At 40.7% G+C, this 23,185-nt stretch overlaps 1 protein-coding gene and 1 long non-coding RNA gene across 22 annotated transcripts in view; one reads left to right on the forward strand and one right to left on the reverse strand.

Annotated features, from left to right (window-relative positions):
• The window catches only part of KCNMA1 (potassium calcium-activated channel subfamily M alpha 1), a 527,317-nt gene extending 519,583 nt beyond the window's left edge, over positions 1-7,734 (reverse strand). For 19 of the 20 annotated variants that reach the window (XM_009672399.2, XM_068950513.1, XM_009672389.2 and 16 more), the window contains exon 1: positions 6,568-7,040. In XM_009672399.2, coding sequence (XP_009670694.2) covers positions 6,568-6,864 — 297 coding nt within the window. In that variant the 5' untranslated portion in view covers positions 6,865-7,040. Of the gene's footprint in view, positions 1-6,567; positions 7,041-7,279 lie in introns of those variants that run through there. The other variant, XM_068950515.1, reaches the window with a different exon arrangement.
• Positions 7,262-22,387, forward strand: LOC138067822 (uncharacterized). 2 transcript variants are annotated; one of them, XR_011142212.1, is made up of 3 exons: positions 7,262-7,386; positions 18,511-18,929; positions 19,283-22,387. It is a non-coding gene; the product is annotated as an uncharacterized lncRNA (long non-coding RNA). The 2 variants fall into 2 exon arrangements; XR_011142213.1 differs by lacking the exon at positions 7,262-7,386 and adding an exon at positions 14,626-14,884.
• Positions 22,388-23,185: the final 798 nt, after the last annotated feature.

Raw genomic sequence — 23,185 nt, forward strand, 5'->3', positions numbered from 1 at the left:
TACAATACAAGTTTTTAAAAACTTAAAATGTTAACATAAGAATCATTTGAAAAAAATATATCTGATTCATCTAGAACACTGTGAACGTTTAGGCCTGAATCCAAAACCACTGAAGTTATTAGGATTGTCTCTCTCTAGTTCAAAAGGCTTTGGATAAGGCTCTCAGTTTCTGTAACGCTCAAACTGACAAATACATGCAATACATCATCTCAAAGCAAACTGAACTCAACACATTACAGTGACAGCACATTCATTTAAACAGAACCATGTATACTATATATGGGAATAAAGTGCTCCTTTCAAGGATCCAAACCCAAGCTATTCTCAGGCTATTAATATCACCAGGATTCAAAATGGGTGGGCCTTTCCTGACCAACACATCTCTGATAGACTTGGAAAATAGGTATCTTTCTTTTTCAGTTATTCATCCAGCTACATTATTGCCAAAGTGCTAACAGAACCCTCTACTGCATTTCTACCTTCTCCTGTCACCCAAGAATATCTTTTCTAGATCTATATGCCTTAAAAAGATAGAAAATGTACTCACGCTTACACACCATGAGGCCTAATATGCAGTTTGTGTATTTAGCCCTGTGTAAAGTTGATATAAATGCTACTCTAATCTTGTGATCTAGTAGAGTTTTGCACTTACTTCTCACTGGGATACAAGAGTCAGGCAGTAAGCATTCAACTATCTAGTGGCATATGATCTCTGTACAGAAATGCATCGTTTTATGACAGTTCTTTCAATTGTAGCCCCTTTTCTTGTGTCACTGAACTGATATGTGGGGGAGAAAACTGTATTTTTAGCCATTAACACCTACACATGCTGTTTCAGTAATCTTTCCCTTAGAACTTGAGCTGTGTTCATTGTGTCCCTCTCTGACTTCCTTCAGGAGCCTGATAATTTTCATATACGTAAAATATATAGTTTTGTGCAGAGTCATTATCTTAGGTACGCTTAAGAGAACTGAGAGGATACCCCATTCCCCATTCCCTCTAGAATTATTTTCTGTCTCATTAGGTTATATGGAATTTCTGTCCTACAATTTAACACTCTAGAATGCGTCACTGATTCTGAATTAGACCCTGACCTTGCAGAAGAATTATTACCAGCCAACCCTGAAATTCACATAAATTTTTGTTAAAGTGAGTTGAATTCCACAGAATAGCAGAGCCAAGCTATGAAAATCCATTTGGGGAGAACATTGACAATTGTTCTGTGGTTGACTACAGAACACCGCATCTTTTTAAGATTTGTCCTAGGAAGGGCATTCAATGACTAAAATTCACAATCCACTTTCCTGCAATAGTATAGCTAGACATGGAGCATCATTGTTATTTAATTATATTCATTAGATCCCGTCCCTAAAGAGATCATACTTAGGGCTAGTGCCCTCTAAATGTTTCTGTATCTGAGGCTGTATACTGCCCTCCTTCTGCATTCAGAAGACCCACAGCATCAAAATTGAGTACATGAATGAATCACTGTTATTAAAAAGCCTTTTGTCCCCTATTATAGACATTTCTTCTCTTGTGCTAAAACGGAAAACATTGTGAAATCCAATGGTTTCCAACCAGCACTTACAGATCTGCAAATGTGTGAGAGCTGCAAATTCTTTCTGAGCATGGATTTTCTCCTTAAATGTTATGTGTTGCAAAGCCTTGAAAGTAAGTATGATACTGCATTAAAATAACATTTCCGTCAAGATTTTTCAGTTTAAAGCTTAAATCCTTGTCCATACCTTTTCTTTTCTGCATACATAATCAATTTCATCATGTGTTTATAAAACATGAAATCCATTAGGAGCTCCAGAGAGCTAAAAATGTCTTTTTCACAGAAGATCAGTAGTGTGGCAAACAGCAGCATACATCTCTCCATATCTATGCCTTTTGCATTTGTAGAAAGACCAACTGAAGAGAATTGTAAGCGCCTTTTCTTTCCCAGCCTTTTCAGTCCTTGACCTCTCGAACATGCCCATATCTCAACTGGCAACCTGTCTAGTGGGAGGCTCATGGAGTAATTACACACAGACCACCTGATAGCCATGAGACAGTAGCGGTTCAATTTCTTGAGCCAGACTGAGCATGTGACTAAGGAGTGAAATGCCCTGCAGTCCGCTACTAATCTCTTGAGCCTTCCAGTTGTTCCTATGCTTCTGTTCAGTACATCTTAGAGAGAGTCTAAGTGAGATTGCTACACACAGATTAAAATACAGGTACCTCCTATGTTATATGTCCATATGTGCCCCCAAATGTACTCTTATACTTCTCTGAAGTTATGAGAATACACAGTGCCTTGTTTTGGGTTTGTCTCCTTAATTGGGTTTTTTTCTTTAATTTTATTAGGAGAGGAGATTTCCACAGGTATTGCTAGGAATTCCAATAAAGCTGGTTATTTGAGAGCCAGTTTGGTAGAAACATTTCTTCCCCTACAGAAAACTGCCGTTTCTCCCCTTACAAACTTTCCCAGGCTTCTTAGGCCTGGATGAAAATTCTTAACTTCTCAAAGGAAATATCTACCAATATTTTACTTCCACTGAAATTTCAGTTTTTATATTCAAAATAAACAGGAATGTTGACAGAAACTGATCGTTTCTAGCACTGTATAATTTATTAAACTTCTGAAATATGCAATCTAATATCAAAGAAGACTACTGTGGCGAGTCACTTGAGGCAAGTGATTGCCACCTATAATCGTAACTGAGTTTCATTTCATAGAGTAGTGGGTTGCAGGAAAAGAAGTCTTCAGCAAACTGAAAATGCTCCAACATGAGCACAGTGATAAAGATACCTTGTACCTGCTGGACTCTTGACGGTATAAGGTGAAAAATGAGTTCTGGTCTCTGGGGAACCAAGGAGCAGTGACACAGGGTCCACTCTTCAAAGGGGTGTGTAAGTTTCACTGCGTTCTGAACCTGGCTGGCTTCAGGAGCCTGTTGTGCTCCAAACTTGTGCTTTCTCATTCCACTACACCTTTTCCTTGTTTAAGAGCTTATTCAAAGCCAAAACATAGTATTACGTAACGTCTGTAGAAAATGCCCTTCAGGAACATGGAAAATGGAGTAGCAGATCCATATAATCAAAAGAATTACAGATTTTGTAATATGTATTTAGCCACTGGGGTAACTGTACTTAATGTTACATATTTATTTTCTTTTTCTGTTATTCCCATAAACAACAGCAACTAATGGTGTCAGCGTCTAGCCCATCTAATATCAATCTCACTTTATACTTTTAATATATAAAGTTAGGAATGAGTTGGGGGGGGGGAAGCAAACTGAAGACAATTTCTTTAACAAAACCTAAGCATTTCTTAAAATGCAGATGCAAACACTGAGAAACAAAGAGCATTTTTAAGTCTCTACAAAATGACTGTAGTTAATTTTGCAAAAATCAAATCTTAAAGTATATACCACATTAGATAAAGAAAAAATACAAGCTTCAATTGTAAACACCCTCATATTACATGAAACACTGACATAGGTCAAATTTTACATTTTTCTTTCTGGCAGATTTTAAAAAACACCATCTCACAAAGCAAGCATGGAGCATAAAACATCCTGTAACTTCAGCAATTTTTTTTTGTCCATGATTAATATTAATGTGCTATTAGTATACAATGGCATAAATTGGATCTGGAATTTTAAGAAGCAATGTTATCATTCTGTTATCAGAAGTTTTCATACTCTTTTGACTTTCAGTACACATCTCCAAGAAAAACGAAATACTATAATGGAATTTCATACCACAAAGTGTTAAACAGAGTGTTCATAACAGGTTTTAAAAATTCAAAAACCAACCTTAAACTCAGTAAGTTAAAGAGAAAAAAGCATTCTGAATCCTTCTGTGCAGCCATTAAAAGGGCTACATCCATAAAATAAAGTTGACAATCACCTACTAGCCTGAGGAACACAGTTTTCTGCTAAGAATATAGCAGGGAAAAAATGAAATATTTTTTTTTCCGCTCATTGTAATAACATATATGAACACGGCTGTGAACAGTAACCCTGTGCCCTGTGACTCTTAGTATACATGCAAATTATTTAGTAAGAAACCACAGAAAGCAGACATGAGAGAGTTCTTTTAGCTCACTCGCTGGGAGCACTCTTTAAGCAGATGATGAGAGCACTATGACAGCACTACAGCACTATTACCCAGCACTAATACAACCTGTGGAGCGGGAGAAAGGGAAGAAAAGGTCCTAACATGCAAAAAGCTTCTTCAGTTCCATAGCAGGAGGAACTACTTATTGTAAAGTTACTTTTGCTGCGAGCTCCAATATAGTAGACATAGCACAACTGCTCGTTCACATTTTTCACCTGCAGCCTTGGCAACCCTTCCCAAGTTGTCAAGCAGCACAAAGGATGTGTTTGGTAATAGCAAAGTTTAAGGCATTACCAGTTTTTACTTCAGTTAGCCTGTAAACCCTAACTATTAGAAAAGTGTTCTGCAAAAACTACTTACTCATTACACATACACAACTCGCCCTGATTCCCCATTTTAGTGTGAAAGAATCAGGCCTTGGAAGTTACTCTTCACTAAAGGCTTGACAACCTTACCAGTGCAATAGACAATCTAAAAAGTGACATATATCTCCCCCTACCTGCAGAGTCCTCCATTCTCCTGCCCCTGGGAATGATATTCCTGGATGTAGCTACTTTAGGTACCAAACATGAAATAAATCTTACGGTCTGACATAACTGTACTCTGTCAAATCATTCAAACTGCAAGTGCTGGGACCCCTTGATGACAGCTGTTATTTAGCTAACTGATACATTTAGCCTGTCTGAGATGTTTTAAAGACAACTTGGATATGCCTTTCTATACTGTTTAAGAGATGGATGATCTGCTTTACTGACTATTTCTCATGAATGGACTATCAGACTGCAGATATCCATGAAGACACTATGCATAGGAAGTCTGTGCAGAAGCAGCTAACTCCAATTTTTATTCTCTCAAGCAAAGTAGCAGGTGATAGCCTCTAGGATTTCCTTCTTCTTTGGGACCTCTTATAGTCCTTGCAGATTTGTCTCATCACAAGGAGAGGAAAATGCTAAATATACACAGAAGAAACTGAAGACAAATCATAGCTACCCCTTCCTTTCTTACGGATTTCCTTTTACTATGATAGGAAACAGTATTTTACAAAACTTATTTACTATCACAAATTCTTTTTTAGCTTTACCATCATAGCTAGCTAATATGTCTCTGAGACAAAGTTCAGATTTGGTTTTGGTTTTGAATGAAATAAATAATGTCTCTACAGAAGAGATATTGCCTAGTATGTTTCCTGAAACTTAAAAGTTGAGTTGAAAGTTTCTATTTATTCTGTATTGCTAACAATCATTTCTTCCACAGATATGACAAGTTTTTTACAACTGTTCTGCTTCCAATTTTAACAGATAGGTTCTTGTGTAACATACAGGTAATCCTAATTTGATACTTAGCTAACACAAGGAAAGAAAAGTACCCAAACTTCTCAAACTCTGTAACTTTTTTCTGGTTTCCCGTAAGTGTTAGTTCCTTTGTACAGCTGGGTTATGCTATGTCAAGTGTGTTTAGGGGGAGGGGATAGGAGAAAGGGGAAGACAGCTCACTGTACGTCAAAGCAAGCCAGCAACCTAGCAACCATATATTAAAAGGTGTGTGTGTTTTTGCGGGCGTCTGTGTGCCAGGAATAACTGAAGCAGATATTATTCCATTTGTAATCCAAAAAATGCGAAAAGGGAAGGGGAGAAACTCCAGCTGCTGGTCTATTTTGGGGTCTTAAAATTGCCTGTCTAAACCCACTTTCTCAAATACAGCGTCTTAACACTTTCTATCCCATTCGTCTTGAGCAGAAATAAGAGTCTGGACCTGACCAAGTTCTTAGCTTTGGTTTGAAGGAGACCTTTCAAACCAGGAGCCTACCTTGCTTCATGTATTATGCTTCCTTCCAGAGGTAATATGCAAAAAACTAAGGGGCACAGAAGTTATCGCAAAGATTTTGCACTTAGAAGAACATTGATCTAGTATGTTACTTACAAATTCAGCAAATGCAAGTCTAAGGGAGCGAAACTAGCTTTTAAAAGATTTACTCAGTTGAGAAGTTTACTTCTCTGATTTTGCCAAAGTTTGTCATTTCCTAGGAGAACTGACAGCTTTGTCCAGCAAATAAACACCCTTCCCAATACTCTTCCCCATCATACATGGTCTCCTGGGGGTGCGTAGCAACTTCTGAACCGCACTGTCCCAGCGTGTCAGCATGCACCTCGCGGAGCTGGCGGGCGGAGAGCAAGCACAACTTTCCTGGCCCCCGACACTGAAGAGCTTCTGAGCGAGGTGATGGCAGAACGGGAGGCGGGGGGCACTCGGAGGGCCCCGGCACCCCTCCTGCCATGCTGCCCCCAGCACAGTGCCGAGACCACCTGAAAGCCAGCACACAGCCACCACGCAACAGCCACCCTGCATCTCCTCCAGTGCCACCTCTTCAAGGTGCCCTGACCTAGGTGGCTGGGCACCCCCTTGCCACCGCACTGAGCCACCGCTGCACCCGAAGGGGATGGGGCGGGGGCGGGAGGTTACCTTGTTTTTGACCCCGCAGTGGCAGCAGACAGTCCACAGGTACTTGAGGGTCCTCCACAGCAGGATGATAAACAGTCCCCCAAAGAAAGTGACCATGGACGAGGCAAGGAAAGCCCACCACATGCGCTGTCCGCGGCTATCGCAGGGCACCTCCATGGTCACCGGGATGATGAGCGCATCCATCTTGGGCACATTGACGGGGGAAGAGGCCGAGTCTGTGTTGAGATTGTTCGCGTTGATATTGTTACTCATTCTAAAGCCGCCGCCGCCGCCGCCGCCGCCGCTGCCATTTGCCATAGCTAACAGCGAGCCGGGCGCGCAGGGGCTTCCGAGAGCTCCTCCCGCCGCCAGCGCCCCCCAAAAAACCCATCACCAGCCATATTGCTGCTGCCGCCGCCGCCGCCGCTCAGCGGAAAAGGGAAAATAATAATAATAATGAAAAAAAGCCCAAATCAAAACAAGCAAACAAGCAAACCAACCAAAGGGGGGGGGGGGGGGGAAGAGGCGACGGCACAATCCCCGGGTCCCTCTCGGGAGCCGACAAGCCGGTGAATTCCGAGCGTCCTCCTTGCACGGCGAAAATAATAACGATTTAAAATTAAAAATAAAAATAATAATCAGAGGGTAGTCTCCTCCTCAAATTCCCACCCCTTCCTCCTCCCGCATACACAGCGCCCACCCCGCCCACCCCCCAGAAAAAATCATCCAGCACCACCACCACAAGCCGATGCCTCGGAGCTTCTCTCTAAGATACCCAGCGCTGCAACCCCGCTGGCCTCAGCGGGGATCTCTCAGCCTCCGCCGCGGATCTTCCTGGAGGTGGTCTGTTATTATTGTTATTAGTCTTTAACTTGTTATTAGCGACACTCGGTCCCCCCCGCGCGCCCTCCTCCTCCTCCTCCTCCTCCTCTTCCAAGTCCAGCCCCTTCCTCTCCTCTTCCCCCCCTCGGCGCTGGCAGCAGCCTCCTGCGGCTCCTAATTCATCCTCCGCCGGCCCATCCGTGCGCGTGCTGCCGCCGCCTCCCGCATCCTCCGGGCGCTCGCTCCGGGCCGCGGCTCTCTCTCCGGGCTGTTGCTCCTACGCGCGCAGAGGCACCGCGGCCACCGGCTCCCCGCCCCTATCTGCCGTCGGGGGGACGCGCCGGCGACGGCCCCGCTCCCGGGGGCCGGGGGCCCCCGCGCGGAGGGGCCGGGGCGGCGCGGGACGCCGCGCTGCCGCCGGGGCCGCGCCGCCTCAGGCGGGCTCCCGGCCCCCCATGCCGACAGCCGAGCGGCGGCGCCGCGCTCCCGCCCCGCGGCCGCGGGGCCCCGCTCTGCGGGCCGCCGAGGCACCGGCCAGCGGGCGCGCGGGCCAGCGGGCGGAGGGCGGCGAGGGGCCCGGGCGCTTCACAGGTAGCGGCGAGGCGGGGCCGGGCTGCGGCGCCGAGCTGCCAGTCCAACAAGTCGCCGGTGGGCAGACGGCCCCATCGCTGCCGCCGCCGCCGCGGCGCACCGGTCTCCGCAGCCGCGCTGGGCGGGGGCGGGCGCGGCCCCCTGGCGCGGCCGCGCGAGGGGCTGGTTTGGCGGATGTCATGACGCAGCGGCTAACGCACGGCGCCTGTCACGGGGCGCGGCGCCCCCCCCCACCCCCCGCGCCGGCGGTTACAGCCGTTAGCGGGTGTGTGGCCCCCGCCGCCCTCGCCGGCACAGGGCGCACGGCGCGACATGGCCGGCGGCTCCGCCGGGCCGGGGACCGCTCGGGGCGCCCGGGCTCGGGGCGGGGCGGGCGCTCGGCTCTCGCCGCGGGCGGTTGAGTTGCAGCAGCAGGTGCCGGGGATGCGGAGGGGGTTGCTGGGTTTGAAGCGCGGCGAGGGAGAGTGAAATAAATATCGGGGCGCCATGGCGTGCCTCCGTCCGCCGAGAGTTGCCTGCTTCAAGCTGACAAGGGGAAATACTGCAAATGCCCCACCAACACGCTGTAAATTGTTGAGCATCCCCAGCGCGTTCCCGAAACTGACCCTTGGAAATATAAATAGCAATTTTAAATGACACGCCCGGGGCGGGGGGGAGGGGGGGATCCAGTGAGAAAATCTGCATAGTTGTTTCCTGCTTTTTTTCAAAAACGATACGCCGAAGGTGGGGGGAAATCCAGCAAAAAAATCTGAATAGTCATCTCCTGCTTTTTCTAGATTCCGGTTGAAACAGAGAATATACATACATACATATGTACACGCACACATTAATCTTGATTTGGCACATGCTCTGCTAACCCTGTTGTCTGCACAGGCTATTATGTGGATCCTCTTGTCATCTTTCCAAGGGTAAAATACCACAGCCTGTGTGTGCATTACACTTCCCCATCTGATCTAGTCACTACTCATTCACAGAGCCACCATTATGAAAGAGCAATTTCTTAACCTTTAGGAACACTACTTCATGCTTCTGCATCAGTCCTGGGTTTGTTTATTTTTGGTTTTCCACTTGAGAGTTGGAAATGAGATTTTATGAGTCCTCTAAGGTTTTTACAGGACTCCCTAACCCTCTCACCTCCAGCTCTTGTGCAATGACATTTGTCTAACTTTGTGAGTTTGTCCTGGTGTCTCCCTCCAGTCTAGCCCGTCAGGAGAGGGCTTCCTTTTCAAGAACCGATTAGCAGAGGCCTCTGAGGAGAGACAGCATCAGACAATAGGGTAGAGGTATTCTCAAGTGAGAAAACACGACGTTACTGTATCCCAGAGGAAAGCTGATAGTCCGTTACACAATGCCCCGAATGAACCAGTTCCCAGGAGGCTACCGCAAGAGGGGAATTAAGTGGAGGATTTCTAGATGCAGAAAACGAGTCAGGCTGAAACGAAGCTGCCTGTGAGAGGTGCCACCTGAAGCGCCAGCCCATGGTGCCACAGCTCCTAGCCTCCCTGCAGCGGGCCACCACCTGGGGACAGCCTGTGGCTGGGCAAGACCCCTGCCTGGGCAACACACGGGGCCACCAGCCTGGCACTGCCCCGTGGTCGCTGTTGGTTTCGGGGCTGGGGTTGGGGGAGCACCCCTCAGGCAGGTGTTGCATCTACGTGAGGATCCTTTTATCCATCAGCAAACAACCGAAGTGAGGCAAAGGCAGGTGCATAGCGATGCACAGCATGCAGCTTTCATGCAGCTTTCATGCAGCTACCATGCAGCTTTCGGAGCAACAAGGTGTTCCAGCTACATTTCCCAGAGCAATATATTCCGAGTAAACACAAAAAACAAAGATTAGTTGTTCTATTTAATATTTCAACACAAAAGCTCAAAATGAACTTATTTAGCTGAATAATATTTACAAAACATAATGAACAATGTTTTTACCTGCATTTTTCCTGTTGGTACCAAATAACATAGCGTGGTGATTTGCAATCATGCCAGCCTGACATAAAGCTGGATGGTTTGGTTCCAGAAAGCAGTATTTTAACAGCAAGGAAATAACTCCTCTTTATGTAAAACAGTTCCCTCTTGTGGATATTCTGTGTACAGTGTCACAGACAGAAAGTATTTAAAATATTCATCAAACCTGGACCTTGGCAATTAAAAAAAACCCTCCACTCCAGCACGCAGGACAATCTTGCTTTTAGTTACTGAAAGTGCAAGTAGGGGAGAATGAACTATTGTATTTAATCAGGTATAATTTAGCTGTAAAACTACTCAGCATCAATAGCATTTCTTTTTAATTAAGTGCAATAAAACCAGAAAAGCTAAAGAACGGTTGCATAACTGTACCTGTATGAGTCAAGTGTAAACCAGGGTGGTTTTATTTTACTTACACAAGGAAAAACTTCTTCATATTCCAGGAAGAAAACAATGATTAAAAGAAAGAAACCATATACTATATAAAGAAAGGAGATAATAATGGCTAAAACTATAAGGATTTCCCACTGTCCCTGAACTCTGTGCTAAAGTGGAGTGGACAGAGAAACTCCTTAGAAGAATACATTTTTCAATTAAATTAAGGAGTCCAAACTAATTGTGCCAACACAATATTGTACCAAGGATTAATTTGGCCTGATGCTTTAGAAAAATCCCATGAATGGAGCAACAGTGTAAGATATATATTTCCTAAGCATTAATTACATTATGCAAATAGTAGTTTTTCCTTAAAAAATGAAATGTGAGAGAAAAAATGTGGAACATCCCAGTTTTACCAATAGACATCTGGTCTAACTGAGTTTGGGGAAATGATGGAAAATCACTGCATGTTATTATCTTGAGGGAAGTAAACATATGCTGAAAGTATCTGTAAGACTCAAATATACCATAAACTTGGCTGCCACAACTTGTTAGTTTAATGGTTGTATTTAAAACCTTCCCATTTGATAACGGTAAAGAATAAATGTTGAACAAGCAACTTAAGGTAGGGCTTAAAGACAAATACTTTTCCAAGGAAAAATGTCAACATTCCAACAATAGGTATGTATTTATTCTCTCCAACACCAGACTTCTGGTTGCTGCCTGAATAATCCCATATAGAATGCGCTTTTGTTATCCTATGTGATAGTTTAACCATCATAAATAATTACTATTTGTAACCAACACTCTCCCTCTTTACGTTTTTGTTGTCACAATGGGACATGCTATTGGCTTTTAGAGAATTTAAGTAGCTGTGGCAGAGAAAGACCTTATACACAGAAGTACGATTAAATAATAATAAAAGTTATTTACTAGTTAATTGGCTAGATCTACTGAGGTCAGTGGGGCATTTGGTCTTGACTTTAAATGATGCGGGCACAAAATGAACTAGACTTTCATATTATCACATCTTGCACAATTAAATCTGAGCCTGGCTTTTAATGCTATTTCTTTCCTCCATGCTTACCTTTCCTAGTTTGTACTGCGAGAAGGGCAAAAAATAACACATTTCCAGTGACTAGACAGCTATAGGAACAAAAATTTGTCTTTAAAGAAGTCTGAGAGATTTTTTTTCTGAATGCAAAATGTTTGCTCTGTGAGACACTGATGAAGATGCCTTGCTGATGTAAAACACACATAAGGCTGGATCTGCTGTCCTTATCCTAAAGACACTATAGTGGAAATACTCAGTTATGCAAGGGGTGATAGTAGAGTGTATATAAAATTATCATGTCTGTATATAACTATATATCTATATCTATATCTATATATATATATTTGCATATAACAAATAATTGTCTGTAGCTTTTGTTTCTTCCAGAGAATTTAGTCAAACTACTTCAGTTCATATTAAATGAAAAACTTGTTTACCATATTTTGCATATATCCAATCCATGTTCAAAGGCTGAAGGACATATTTAGCATGATAATAAACTAGAGTCTATAACACTTTTTATCAAAGCACTTTGCAAATACAAATAAAATCAGTTTCATCACATCTCTGTAACAGTATACATGAGCACTATTCTTGGCAGCAAGATTACATAACAATTTCCTTGAATTAGTTAAAACTTTAGTATTGAAATCTATTTTGGCACTTAACCCTGGCAGAATCCTCCTGTTGGCAGGACAAAGACATATGTCAGCAGAATGCTTTAATGGATCACCCAGTCATTCAGAGTGATCATCTCCAGAATGCTGGAACCCTTGCACTCAATCCAGCTAAATATAAAACAATTGCCTCATACATATTAATCCATACAGTATGAGCAGCAAGTGAGTATCAACTGGTATTTGCAGACATAGAGTGTTTTTCTTGGAACTTTTTTCTTCATAAGGGGGTTCCTGGTTATCCTTATGTATTTTTTTTACTGGTTATGTCCTATGAGAAGACATAAACAGTATTCTTGTCCCCGTTTCTTTTTACCAAGTGGCCTGAACCATGCAGTATTTGTTAGGTATGACATTTGTTGCCTATAGGACTACTAGGCCTACTTACTGGAAAATGAATATGGTTTAGGCATTAATGGAAGATTAAGACACAGCTAGCATCTGGAAAAGGTGAGGTCAGAAATGATGGCTTCAGCAGCAATATTAATTTGGCCATACTGTACCATCTGAGGTCTGCAAGTGCATTTAATAAATATCAATCCACACATTTAAAAGCACTCTTGACTCCTCAGAATCGGAACCTGTTTTTTAGTATTTGTACTAATGATTTTTCCTTTCAGTCAGAGATTCTGCCACAGGGGAGTAGAAAGATGTCAGGAGCCTTCTGTTTGAAAGAACATTAATGATACATCTCTGCTCTGATTTTTCATAGCTTCTGCACTGTGAGGAAAGAAAGATAGGGGTGGATAGAGTAGAAAATAGAGAGAAAGGACTGTGATTCACCAGTTTTTCAGTCCTGCGGCTAGGGAAAACAGACTGGTGTTGGCAACCCAAGTAGTATGTGCTTCATAGGAAGTTAAGAAATTCAAATATGACTATCAAGTTTGCCTGAGGGAAATTTACTCCCTGGCTTCAAAATGAATGGTCTGTCTAACCTGATGTATGTGAGCATGCATTGCAAACTGCAGCATGAGACTCCAAACATTGCTGTGTGTATCCTGGGCTATTTGGGGAGCAAGTGGAGCTGTGGATCTCCATTTTCTGTTACTTCAGACAAGAAAAGGGCCACACCAAAGACACAATAATAGCAACCACTGTTCAAACATAAGAAGCAAGCTAATTGTACAGCAACGCAGATACAGAAAAAGCCCAGTTAAATAATGCATCAAAACTATAAAAGAAATAAAGAAAATATAAAATAAAGAAAAAAAATATTTCAAATAAAGAAAAAAAGGACCTTCAAAATGACCCACTTAGGCCATTAGTTCCCCTTTTTGTGAGCGGGCCTTGATGCCCACCCAAACTATGGAGTGAGAGAAGAAGCAAACCCTTTGCCCAGGACTGAACAATAGAGATAGAACAACAGAGAAAGAAGTTCCGCGATGTGGTGTGCAATGAGCCACCACATAAAAAGGGTAAAGATTCTCCGACTTTAATTTGTGTTGATTTTGTTGTGTTGTATCAAATCAGGATGGCAGCATCACCCTGCAAGTGTGTCAGTGCAATGCCAGGACTTTGTTCTGCTCTACTTTTCAACTTTGTTTTGTGGAAGCAGCTCTCCAGTTCTTTGTATAAACATTGACAGCCTTTAGACCTTCCATACTGGCCCAGAAAAATACAGTACTATAGCAAATATTTAAGTCATTGAAGTACTACTATCATGAAAACACAAAGGAGTGTGATTGCATCTCCCTTATCTTCATAGTTTCTAACAGCGGCATTCCCATTGTGACTAATACTACTAGCTATATATAGCAGCTAAAATAAAGGATACCAGAAATATCACTATAGCTATAGTGGTAAGAAAGACAACATTTTTTTAATGTAATTAATTACCAGGACTAAGTGGTTTTTGTTTATTTTTTAAAATATTTTCGTTTCATTTTCATTTCATTTTACTTGGTATCTTGCATACTGGAAATGAGTGGGTCAGGTAGCTTCTCTCTTTCTTTCTAGGAACTATTTGGCTTTGACTCTAGATCCTTCTAAGGTATGACTAAAAGGGAGTGGAGGAAGAAGTTTCACTGATGATTACAATTTGTTTACAGATGCCTGTTTGTGTTGGGCAATTCTCTTTCAAGTCCAGCAACCAGCTTTGTCGTATGGTGCTTATAGAGAGACGCTGTTCTCATCATCGGAGCCCCTGCAATGGAAACACTGCCAGTCATTCCTGAAATTCAGCTGCCAGCATACTATAGGGTCCTAAAGTCTGTTGTGTATAATTTTAAGAAAATACTTGGGAAACAAAGTAACACTAGCAGGACTGTACTGCTGCCATTCTTCCATTAGGCCAAAGGAAATTTTAATCAGAAACATTTTGTTTCTTTTTATAAAAGTCAGCAAAATTTTGAAAACCAAAGAAAAATGTGAATATGTAGATGTTTTCCTGGAAACTTCCAGTGTGAAAAAAAGCCCTGAATGCTAGGTAGTTTCATGTTTACCAGGTGTAAATCTGCTTAACTCAGAAAAATCAGACATCAGGCGCACTGATAGCACAAAAGAGAGACCATCTGTTTACAGGTAGCCACTCTTTTTTTTTTTTTTTAACCTTGTCATTACGCTTATACTTTGTTCTCCTCAGGATATTTCACAATGAGGAACTTGGTGTTTATTTTGAGAATAGCCTCAACGTAATTTCAGGAAGAATGGTGTCTCGAATGCCTGTATGGAACAGAATAGCTGGAAATATATGCAACTAAAAATAAATGAGGATAGGACTACTTTCATTATCAAACACTAGCACATACAGTAAATTTTGAAGTGCTGAATTCACAGCATAATCAGAGGAGGCTGTCGCTCATCCCACTGCATGAACGCGTATCCACCAGAGTTCCTCCGAAAGGAGAAAGAGGTAAGATTCAGTTAATGCTCAGCCCTGCAAAATGCTGAGCGTTCTTGCTTTGATCCAGCAAAGCATTTAAACAGGTGTCTAATTTTATGCACAAGTAATCTCACAGAATTCTGTGACCGAGTCACATGTTTAAAATTAAGCATGTGTTTTAGATCCAGGGTGACAAGGCTCAGCACCTTGTATGATTAAGTGACTAGTAAGCTGAAGAGGTCGCGTAGGAGTCATGTCCTTAGTTGCTTGCTGACTTCACCAGTGCTTATATCTAACTGAGGCTGTATTTGCTAGTATGTAATATAAAGGTGACCTTTAACTGCAAAACGAATATAGTTTTAGGACTCCCTTTCTTATTTGGAACTATATGTTCTTCAGTTAAAAAGAGAATTAGGAGACAAATTAAAAACAATATTTTTATCATACTTTGATACTTCCTGGAATGTGCAATAAGATGAAATACCCAATTTAGGAGTCAGAATTTTGGAAAGGTCATTGACTATATGACATCATTTTTATGTTCCTGATAAGGGATGAAATGCTAGAATCCTATAATAAAAACACTGCCAGTTTTCTCATTGATAGCTCCAAATATGTCCTTTCTCAAGTCAAGTGTGCTACTAAGGATCATATATATATATACAGTAGTCACAGATACTTGACAGTGACAGGACTCTGCTATATGCAGTTCGAAGCCTGCAGCAGGCTATAAAATGAAACATCCTCAGACTGAATTCAAACTAACTGAAGTCTAATCCAAAATGAATGGCTGCCTTAAAAAGGCTGTATTTCCCAGTAGAGCTCACAGATCTTTTTCTACCCAAAATTCAGTGGAATGTCATGATATTTAATCACAACCAACACAGTGAAAATCCAGTTATGACCTTCAGTTGCAGCTTCTAGGCCATATGATAATGACGGAATGGCACTTTATTGACTGAATAGCCTCATGTGCTGCATCTGATCACATACATGGCTTTAATTTAATCTGATCTGTAGGCAGATGTTTGTTTCTGTGCCCTGACACAAGCTAACTGTAATTCAGCCTATAGTCAGAACTTGCTTCAGTTAAGTTATTTGGGAAGAGGCATGCATTGCTTGTGTGTTATACAGTGGGTGCAGTTTTGCATTCTAATACAATGCTGTAGCTGCCATTGGCTTCAGTGAAAGATACATGTGGATACCTAATAAAAATTTACATGTGCATATCTAATAATATTTGGAGGCAGGCTAATTTGTAATGGATGTAGAAATATCTTTGGGGGAAGCACAGTAAAGCATTATTTTCAAAAATTTTCATGGGTGGATATCCTGCAGATTTTTTTTTTAATTATTAATTAACATGCAGTTTTAGGCAATGAAATACTAAATTATATTTAAATGTGAGATATATTAATCACAAACCTTCTGCCTAAGACTATTTCAGTCTAGTCTCATTCAAAGTCCCTGGAAATAATCTCTTGTATATTATTTTACCTTGTCTCACACAAGAGGTTTTCCCAGTGTGTCCTTTACTAGAAGGAAGTTCACTGCTCTACAAATGATTGGAAATTATTGTTTACCTAACCCCAGTATATGAAAACCAAATATATACTGTATATCATCAACTGTGGTTTTAAAATGTATTTAATTTTTACATAGTTTTTTTAAAACTATGTAAAATTGTGGCTATTGCTAAACTTGTATTACAATATATTACAGTATATTGTTAAGTATTATGAACATTAATAAGCTTTTCATTAACAGTTTTTTCTCTAAGTTTCCACAATTTGGTATTTCAAGCGTTTCCTTTATGTGTCAAAAAATGTGTAGCCTAGAACTTTTTAAGTTCTATAAGCTGCTGAAGCTCTGCAAGCATCTATGTCCCTTAACGTCAAGACAGGTGAAATGCAAAGATGCATAAGGAGTTTATCATTCACATACAAAAATACAACATTGAAGTACTAGCTATCCTTACATTCATGGTGAAATTTTATGATATAGAAACATCACCACTTGAGTGGTCCGAGCGTAGTCCTCGAGCAGCCCAGGTGGTCAGATTCATTGCCATTTGAACAAGGAAACTGAAATTAGAATTTCAGGAAAGTTTATGCTCACTCCTACAGTCAGAACAGGTTTATCACTAACTTACTTCTGTAGAAGGACACTCGCTTTCCTTATCTTAAAACAACCTTATAAAACGCTTTTTCTTTTGTTTGTGGAATGATTCAGCTATTTAGTGACAGGTAATCATGAGCAAATTATTTACTGACTGCAGCAGAGCAATAGGTCAATGAAAGTCTGTCAAGGGCAGGTTAATATTAAGATAAATAAATACTGTTTTAATAGACAAAATTTAGACAACACACTTTGTTGATTGTACATTGGTTTAGTGCCCTTCTAGTGAGAGGCTCTGTCAGCTAATTAGTGATAGGTTTTTAACCAGTTTTCTGTCATTATCAAAAAGTGAAAGACATGACCTAGATTATGTTAAATAGCACTAAATTTTGTTAGTAGAAAAAAGTCTGTAATGCCAACTGAAGACTTTCACTCCTTTGTTAAGCCCAAGCAGAGAGCATGGCTCAGCAGCTTGACTTCCCATTGGAGGCAATTGCAACGCAACATCTCTGTTAGTTAAATTGCTTGATGTATGTTGTTTTTACTAGTCTCTGAACAACATGAAGGTAGACCCCCTCTTTTAGAAAATTCAATCAGAACATTGTTGCTTTGTATTTGCATTGCTCTCTGAGTTTTAACACCAGAAACTAAGGTTTCCTGCTGCTTGCCACCATCCCTTCACAGAGCATCAAAGCACAACAGCAACAATTCCAGCTTTTTTCACAGCATTGAAATCACTAAGATTTCAGGACCAGGAGCCTGTAGACTTTGCTGAATTACCACAGTGACTGACATTGTAATAGTATAATTCACATCACTGTTTTATGGCATGGAGCATTTGGAATTGTGTGGGTTTAAAATGCGATTGAAATTAACATTTGGGAACTGGACCCCAAAAAGAAGTTTGTATTCATGTTGATTGTATTCATGTGATTTAACTTTTTTCATTATCAGTTCCTTCAGCTTTTGACCATCATGTACATTTTAGATCAGAAACTCTGGCCCTTAAAGTACACTTGTTGAGATATTTTGTTCTAGCATGGTTTCCAGGCAGCACAGTGCCATAGCATCTTTAGGCACTGTTCTGTAACACCAAGAAATACACAAACATTTTAAAGTATGTAGGAAGAACAGAAACTGATTATTAGCCAGTGTGGGAGAGAATTTGTATCTCTATGGTCTTACAGTAAGAATATGTTATATTATTCAAGGTAAATCTTGCTCAGCATTTCAGGCCTTCTTAGAATTACAGTAAGGAAAAGGTAAAGTAAAGCAAATAACAACCACGAGCTCTTCCAAAACAAAAGCAGTTGTTGCCGTTGAGGACTTGACTGTTGTTTCTGCAATGTGTAAAATTCTTCCAGCCTTTTACCAAAAAATTAGGCAAGGATCCTCATCTTTGCGCAGTCAGAGCCAAGCAAGAGATGCTACATTTCATTCTCTGAGGTCTCTTCTAAACAATATAAAAATCTGCACTGACAGAAAGTCATTCTGGATTGTGAACCCTGAAATAATAATGTTTTCTCTTTCACCAGCAGAACTGCATGAAAAGCCCTGTATCTCCAGCAGCGACACTGAGATGGCTACGTAGAGCTACATATTCAGAAGTCATTAATGCTCCTTCAATACACCGGACCCAAAATGGTTGCATTTGTGCTGACCCTGTTAATACAAGGAATGCAAATCAAAGGGAACCTGCAATTATCTCACATGGGTCACTAAAACATCCAGAACTCAAATTTGAAACCCCCAGCCTGTACTTTTGTTTCACTTGGACCAGAACAAACAGTCTGATGGAGAACTAAAGTATGTGCCCTTTCTCCTGCTACAAACCTAAGCACTTAATCAACAACTCATCCTTCTGAGATAGGTGAATGATGTTCCTTCATATATACCAAACAGGATTTTCATCCACATGGCACACCAGACACTTTCAGCACTTCTCAGGAGGGTAGAGGTAAGCCCTTCTTTCTTATGCTGTCTTCTGCTCACATTCTTGCCTAGAGTAACAGTGTATTGTAGTATTGGAGGATATTTTATAATCAAAAAGTTAAAGTTCTCAAACTTTTGCACGCTATCGATGTGGATGGAATGAGAACTGATTTACAATGGTTGGGTGATTCCGTAGATAGCTCCAAGTAACGCAGAATCTCTCCTTAGGCATTACCACTGGGTCATTTGTTTTTGTTGTTGGCAGCAAATGCTAAAAAAAAAAAACAAACAAAAACCTCCAGATACTAGAAAAATGGCTTTTTAACAAAAACTTAAAAACAGGTCTAACCTTCAGTTGTTTACCTTCCCTTTTCCTAGAAAAGAGAGACCTTCCTGTCTCCTGTAATCTAACAAATTCAGGATTAGCCATTTTGAAGCAGGGACTGTCATCTCTTCAGTCTTCTCCAGGAAGCTGTGATAAGCCAAGAGCCATCCCATTTGTTTGGATTAAAGGATTTAAGGATCAGATTTAAGGAAGTACTAAGGACTGAGCTGTTTCTTGTTTGGACAATCAGATCAGATTTACTTTACTTTCTTCAGCTTGCTCCAACTTGTTCAAAACTTTCATGTTATCTGATTCTCACCTCAGACCTACACTTCTGCAGTACAGAAATACCTTTTCTTATCATCCCACTCTAAGTATAATAAAAAAAAGCCGGTTCCATAGCTTGTTAAACCCTCCTAGATGAAGGATGAGCTCCTTAGGAACTCAAGCTGCTGAGGATAAAATTTTCTCATAGCAAGAATGAACTGTTTGTTAGGAGTCAGTGCATTTCAATGCTTCTATAATGTGATAGAAGACAGTTACAGGCTTGGCCCTACTGAGCCACAATACACCAGGCAACATCCAAAGAGAGGTTAAACGATGCAAACAGAGGCTAAATGCAAAACGATGTTCAAGTTCAAGATAAATTTTTCCCTAACATGAAATATTGGTTATAAAGGAAATGTATGGTGTAGCAGCAGATTCAGTTATATCTAGAATATTTTTTCCAGTTAATGATTTGCATATTAAAATGGCTTCATATTCAACTTAGATGTGTTGGATATGGGTCAATGCACACCTGCGCCAAATGCACACACTGTCCTCCCAGTGCCCACTGCCTCTTGTGTAATGCGTACGTGTTCTTTAAAACCAGACAGAGGCGTTTGAATCTCTTCTAAACCAGGCAATGAAACTATTACTAGAAAGTACTACAGATGGTTGACTAATTGAACCACAGAAAACACTATCGCACCATTTCTCAATTTAGAGCTCATTATTCATCTGAGTTCAATCTCATTTCATTACTGTTATAGTTCCACACAAAATTAAAGTGAGTTTCAAATTTACACACCTGCATGAGGTTATTTGGTGATCTTTCCTGAACTTACACCTCACTTCCAGCCAGTCCTCTTGGGCCACTGAAAACCTGTTTTTATTTTTATTTGTTTATTTTCTGACTGTTTGGGATTGTAGCTTACTGATTGGAACAGAAGCCGTAAAGCCAGAACTTGCATGCGACCTTGGCTGTGTGACCTTGGGCACATCACATGCCCTCCATGAGTTTCGTATTTACTTCTGTGTAAATGGTGGTGTGAGGGTCAGTACTTCTGAAGCACCTTTAGAGCTTCAGATGAAAGACAGAGTGGGAGCTCATAGCATTAATTGTTAATAATATATACATATCTTTCCCGATTGCATCTGAGGCATTCTGGCATGGTGGGGGTTATTTCTACAAAGCTAAGGGTCTTCTCCAATCAAACAGATGAAGGCAGCTAATTATTTGAAGTTCTTCTGCAGTAGATTAGCTGAATGCCTGAGAGAACGATACTGGGTCACCTTCTTAAAATGGCCTGAATACCAGCAGAAGATTAAGAAATGGTGGGAACGACTATATTCTGTTACACTGAAAGTGTTACAAGCAAAGCGTACATGAGCAAAGTGACATTCAGTGGGAGATTGAATTGCATTATGATAAACTAAAAATGGCAGAGAGACTCAGTCCTCTGGAATAATAACTCTTGAAGATTTTCCATTTTGATAGAGTTGATTGGCAGAGGGCTACAGTGAGAAAAGAGCTATGACTGTTAGTTATGAAAAAAAGCTGACTTATAATCTTAACATAGTTTCAGCATTACAACAATGGAGTCACTATTTGCAACTGTGGTGTTTTTCTATGACTCCAAATTTTCTAATCCTTGACTTTCCCAGTAGTAGCACAACAGCAGCTGTAACCAAATACTCATAATACCAAAGCATACGTGATGCAGGGACACAAGCTACCTTTCATCTGGCTAGGATACTTACAGTGCCAGCCTATAATTAACTGTTGGTATGACTTGATTTAAGAGTGTGTGTGTTAAAATGTAGCTGGAAATTCCGAGGTTCTAAAGACCTTGGTACTTTCCATTTATTTAGCTTGTCTTTCATCTTGAAGCACCTTAACACAGAACTTGACTGTGTGGGTTACTTTAATAGCATTTATGTAATATGCATCAGAGAGCAAAGTCTTTTGTGCTGTATTAGGTGAAACAAGGAGAGAAACAGAAAATTCCCACAAGTGGACAAAGCTGCTGCTGGCAGATCACAGAACAATACAAATTGGGAAACAACATGGGACTATGCAGACAAAAGAAAGATAAGCTAAAGAGACAAAAATTTCACTGACTTTTTAACCAACATGTTTGTAAGGCTACTTACTTTTCTCTATTTTTGGATAGTTTCCTGTGTGAACAAAAACATTTACAAAGCACAATCTCAAGAGTTTCTCCAGTCAAGGTTAAGTACCAGTTTGTTGATAATGTAACATTTTATGTGAGTGATAGGTCTAACTGATATAGAACAAGTGATATAGTAGATTATTAAGCAGGAGAAAATACACCCCTTATAATGCATTTCTAATTTATCCCTGTATATATTTTACAGGGATTTTAATAAAAGTCATGAAAGCAATTAAAGCTTCACTTTTGCTCACTATATGACCAAAAGTTTTAGGGATGTTATAGGCCTATGAAAAAAGGTCAGTATACAAGATATAATTTGCCTCCTTGGCTCAAGGAGGCATTAGATTTACTAGTGGACCTCAAAAAGAACTGATGCTATAGTGGGCAGTAACTGACAATCTTGCAGCATGAATGGCATGATCTTTTAAATAATTTTATAGCATTATACATTTAGGTCAAGTATCTACAGAATATGATATAATACTAAATATTAAACATGGTCTCAAGACTTTCTAAAATATACTTTTCATATACAGAAGTTCATTGTGAGGTTTCACAGTGCTATTGGATTGCTGAAATATGTAATATTTCATTATACTTTATATTTCTTACACTTATATTAAGGCAGGCCTTTCTGTTGTTTATGGCCATATTCCACAATTGTCTAATATGTAGAATTCCAATTGCAAACAGTGTTCTATCCATGGAATAAATGGAAATAAAGCTATATTGGTTAAATAAGAGGAAAACGCAGTGACTATACACTTTCATGTTATAAAAATGCAGTGCAAATTTGACCTGCTGTCTTTCATACAAACTACATAGCAAGATAGCAGAGGAAAGAACCTGAACAGGAGAGGTTCCATTGCATTTAACAGGAGGTCCATTACATTTAACGTGTTGTCATGGTCATTTTGCATGCTTCCCTTTTTTTTTTTTTAATTAGCCTCAACGTGTTGCAATTTTTAGCCAGCAACGTGTTGCTGGAACCAGTTTCCAGCATTATATTTCACACTGAATGGCAGCTATTTTTTTAATTTGGCTTTTGTGAAAGAAGGGTGAAGGGTGAGTATAAACTTACTAAGGGCCAGTATCAACACAGAAATGGAAAGATTGTTTTCCAGGCTTAGTAGCATCCAACTGAAAAGTCACTGGCTGCTGCAGACCAGGTCACAGTGGTCTACAGTGATCCTGCTGCTGGATAGGATTGTCCAGCAGAGAACATACATGAACAAGGGTACAAATTGCATCAGGAGCAACAGCTGGGTGAAATAAGATTTAACTGCTTATTGGAACCAGATGGTGGGCCATTAGAAATAGTATAAAGCTGCCCTGGAGGAGCATGGACAAGCTAGAAAGCTACTGCAGCAGGCAGGAGCTGAAAGCATTAGTGTAAAGACTTTGTAGGATGAACATGTTGAGACATTCATTCCTAATGTCTCCCTACCTTTGTTATAAATTTTAAGGGCCCTGAGCAGAGGAGAAAGATACAGATTATACAAACAGATGGAGAGT

This window comes from Struthio camelus, chromosome 7 (assembly GCF_040807025.1).
Source record: "Struthio camelus isolate bStrCam1 chromosome 7, bStrCam1.hap1, whole genome shotgun sequence".
Taxonomy (NCBI): Eukaryota; Metazoa; Chordata; class Aves; order Struthioniformes; family Struthionidae; genus Struthio; species Struthio camelus.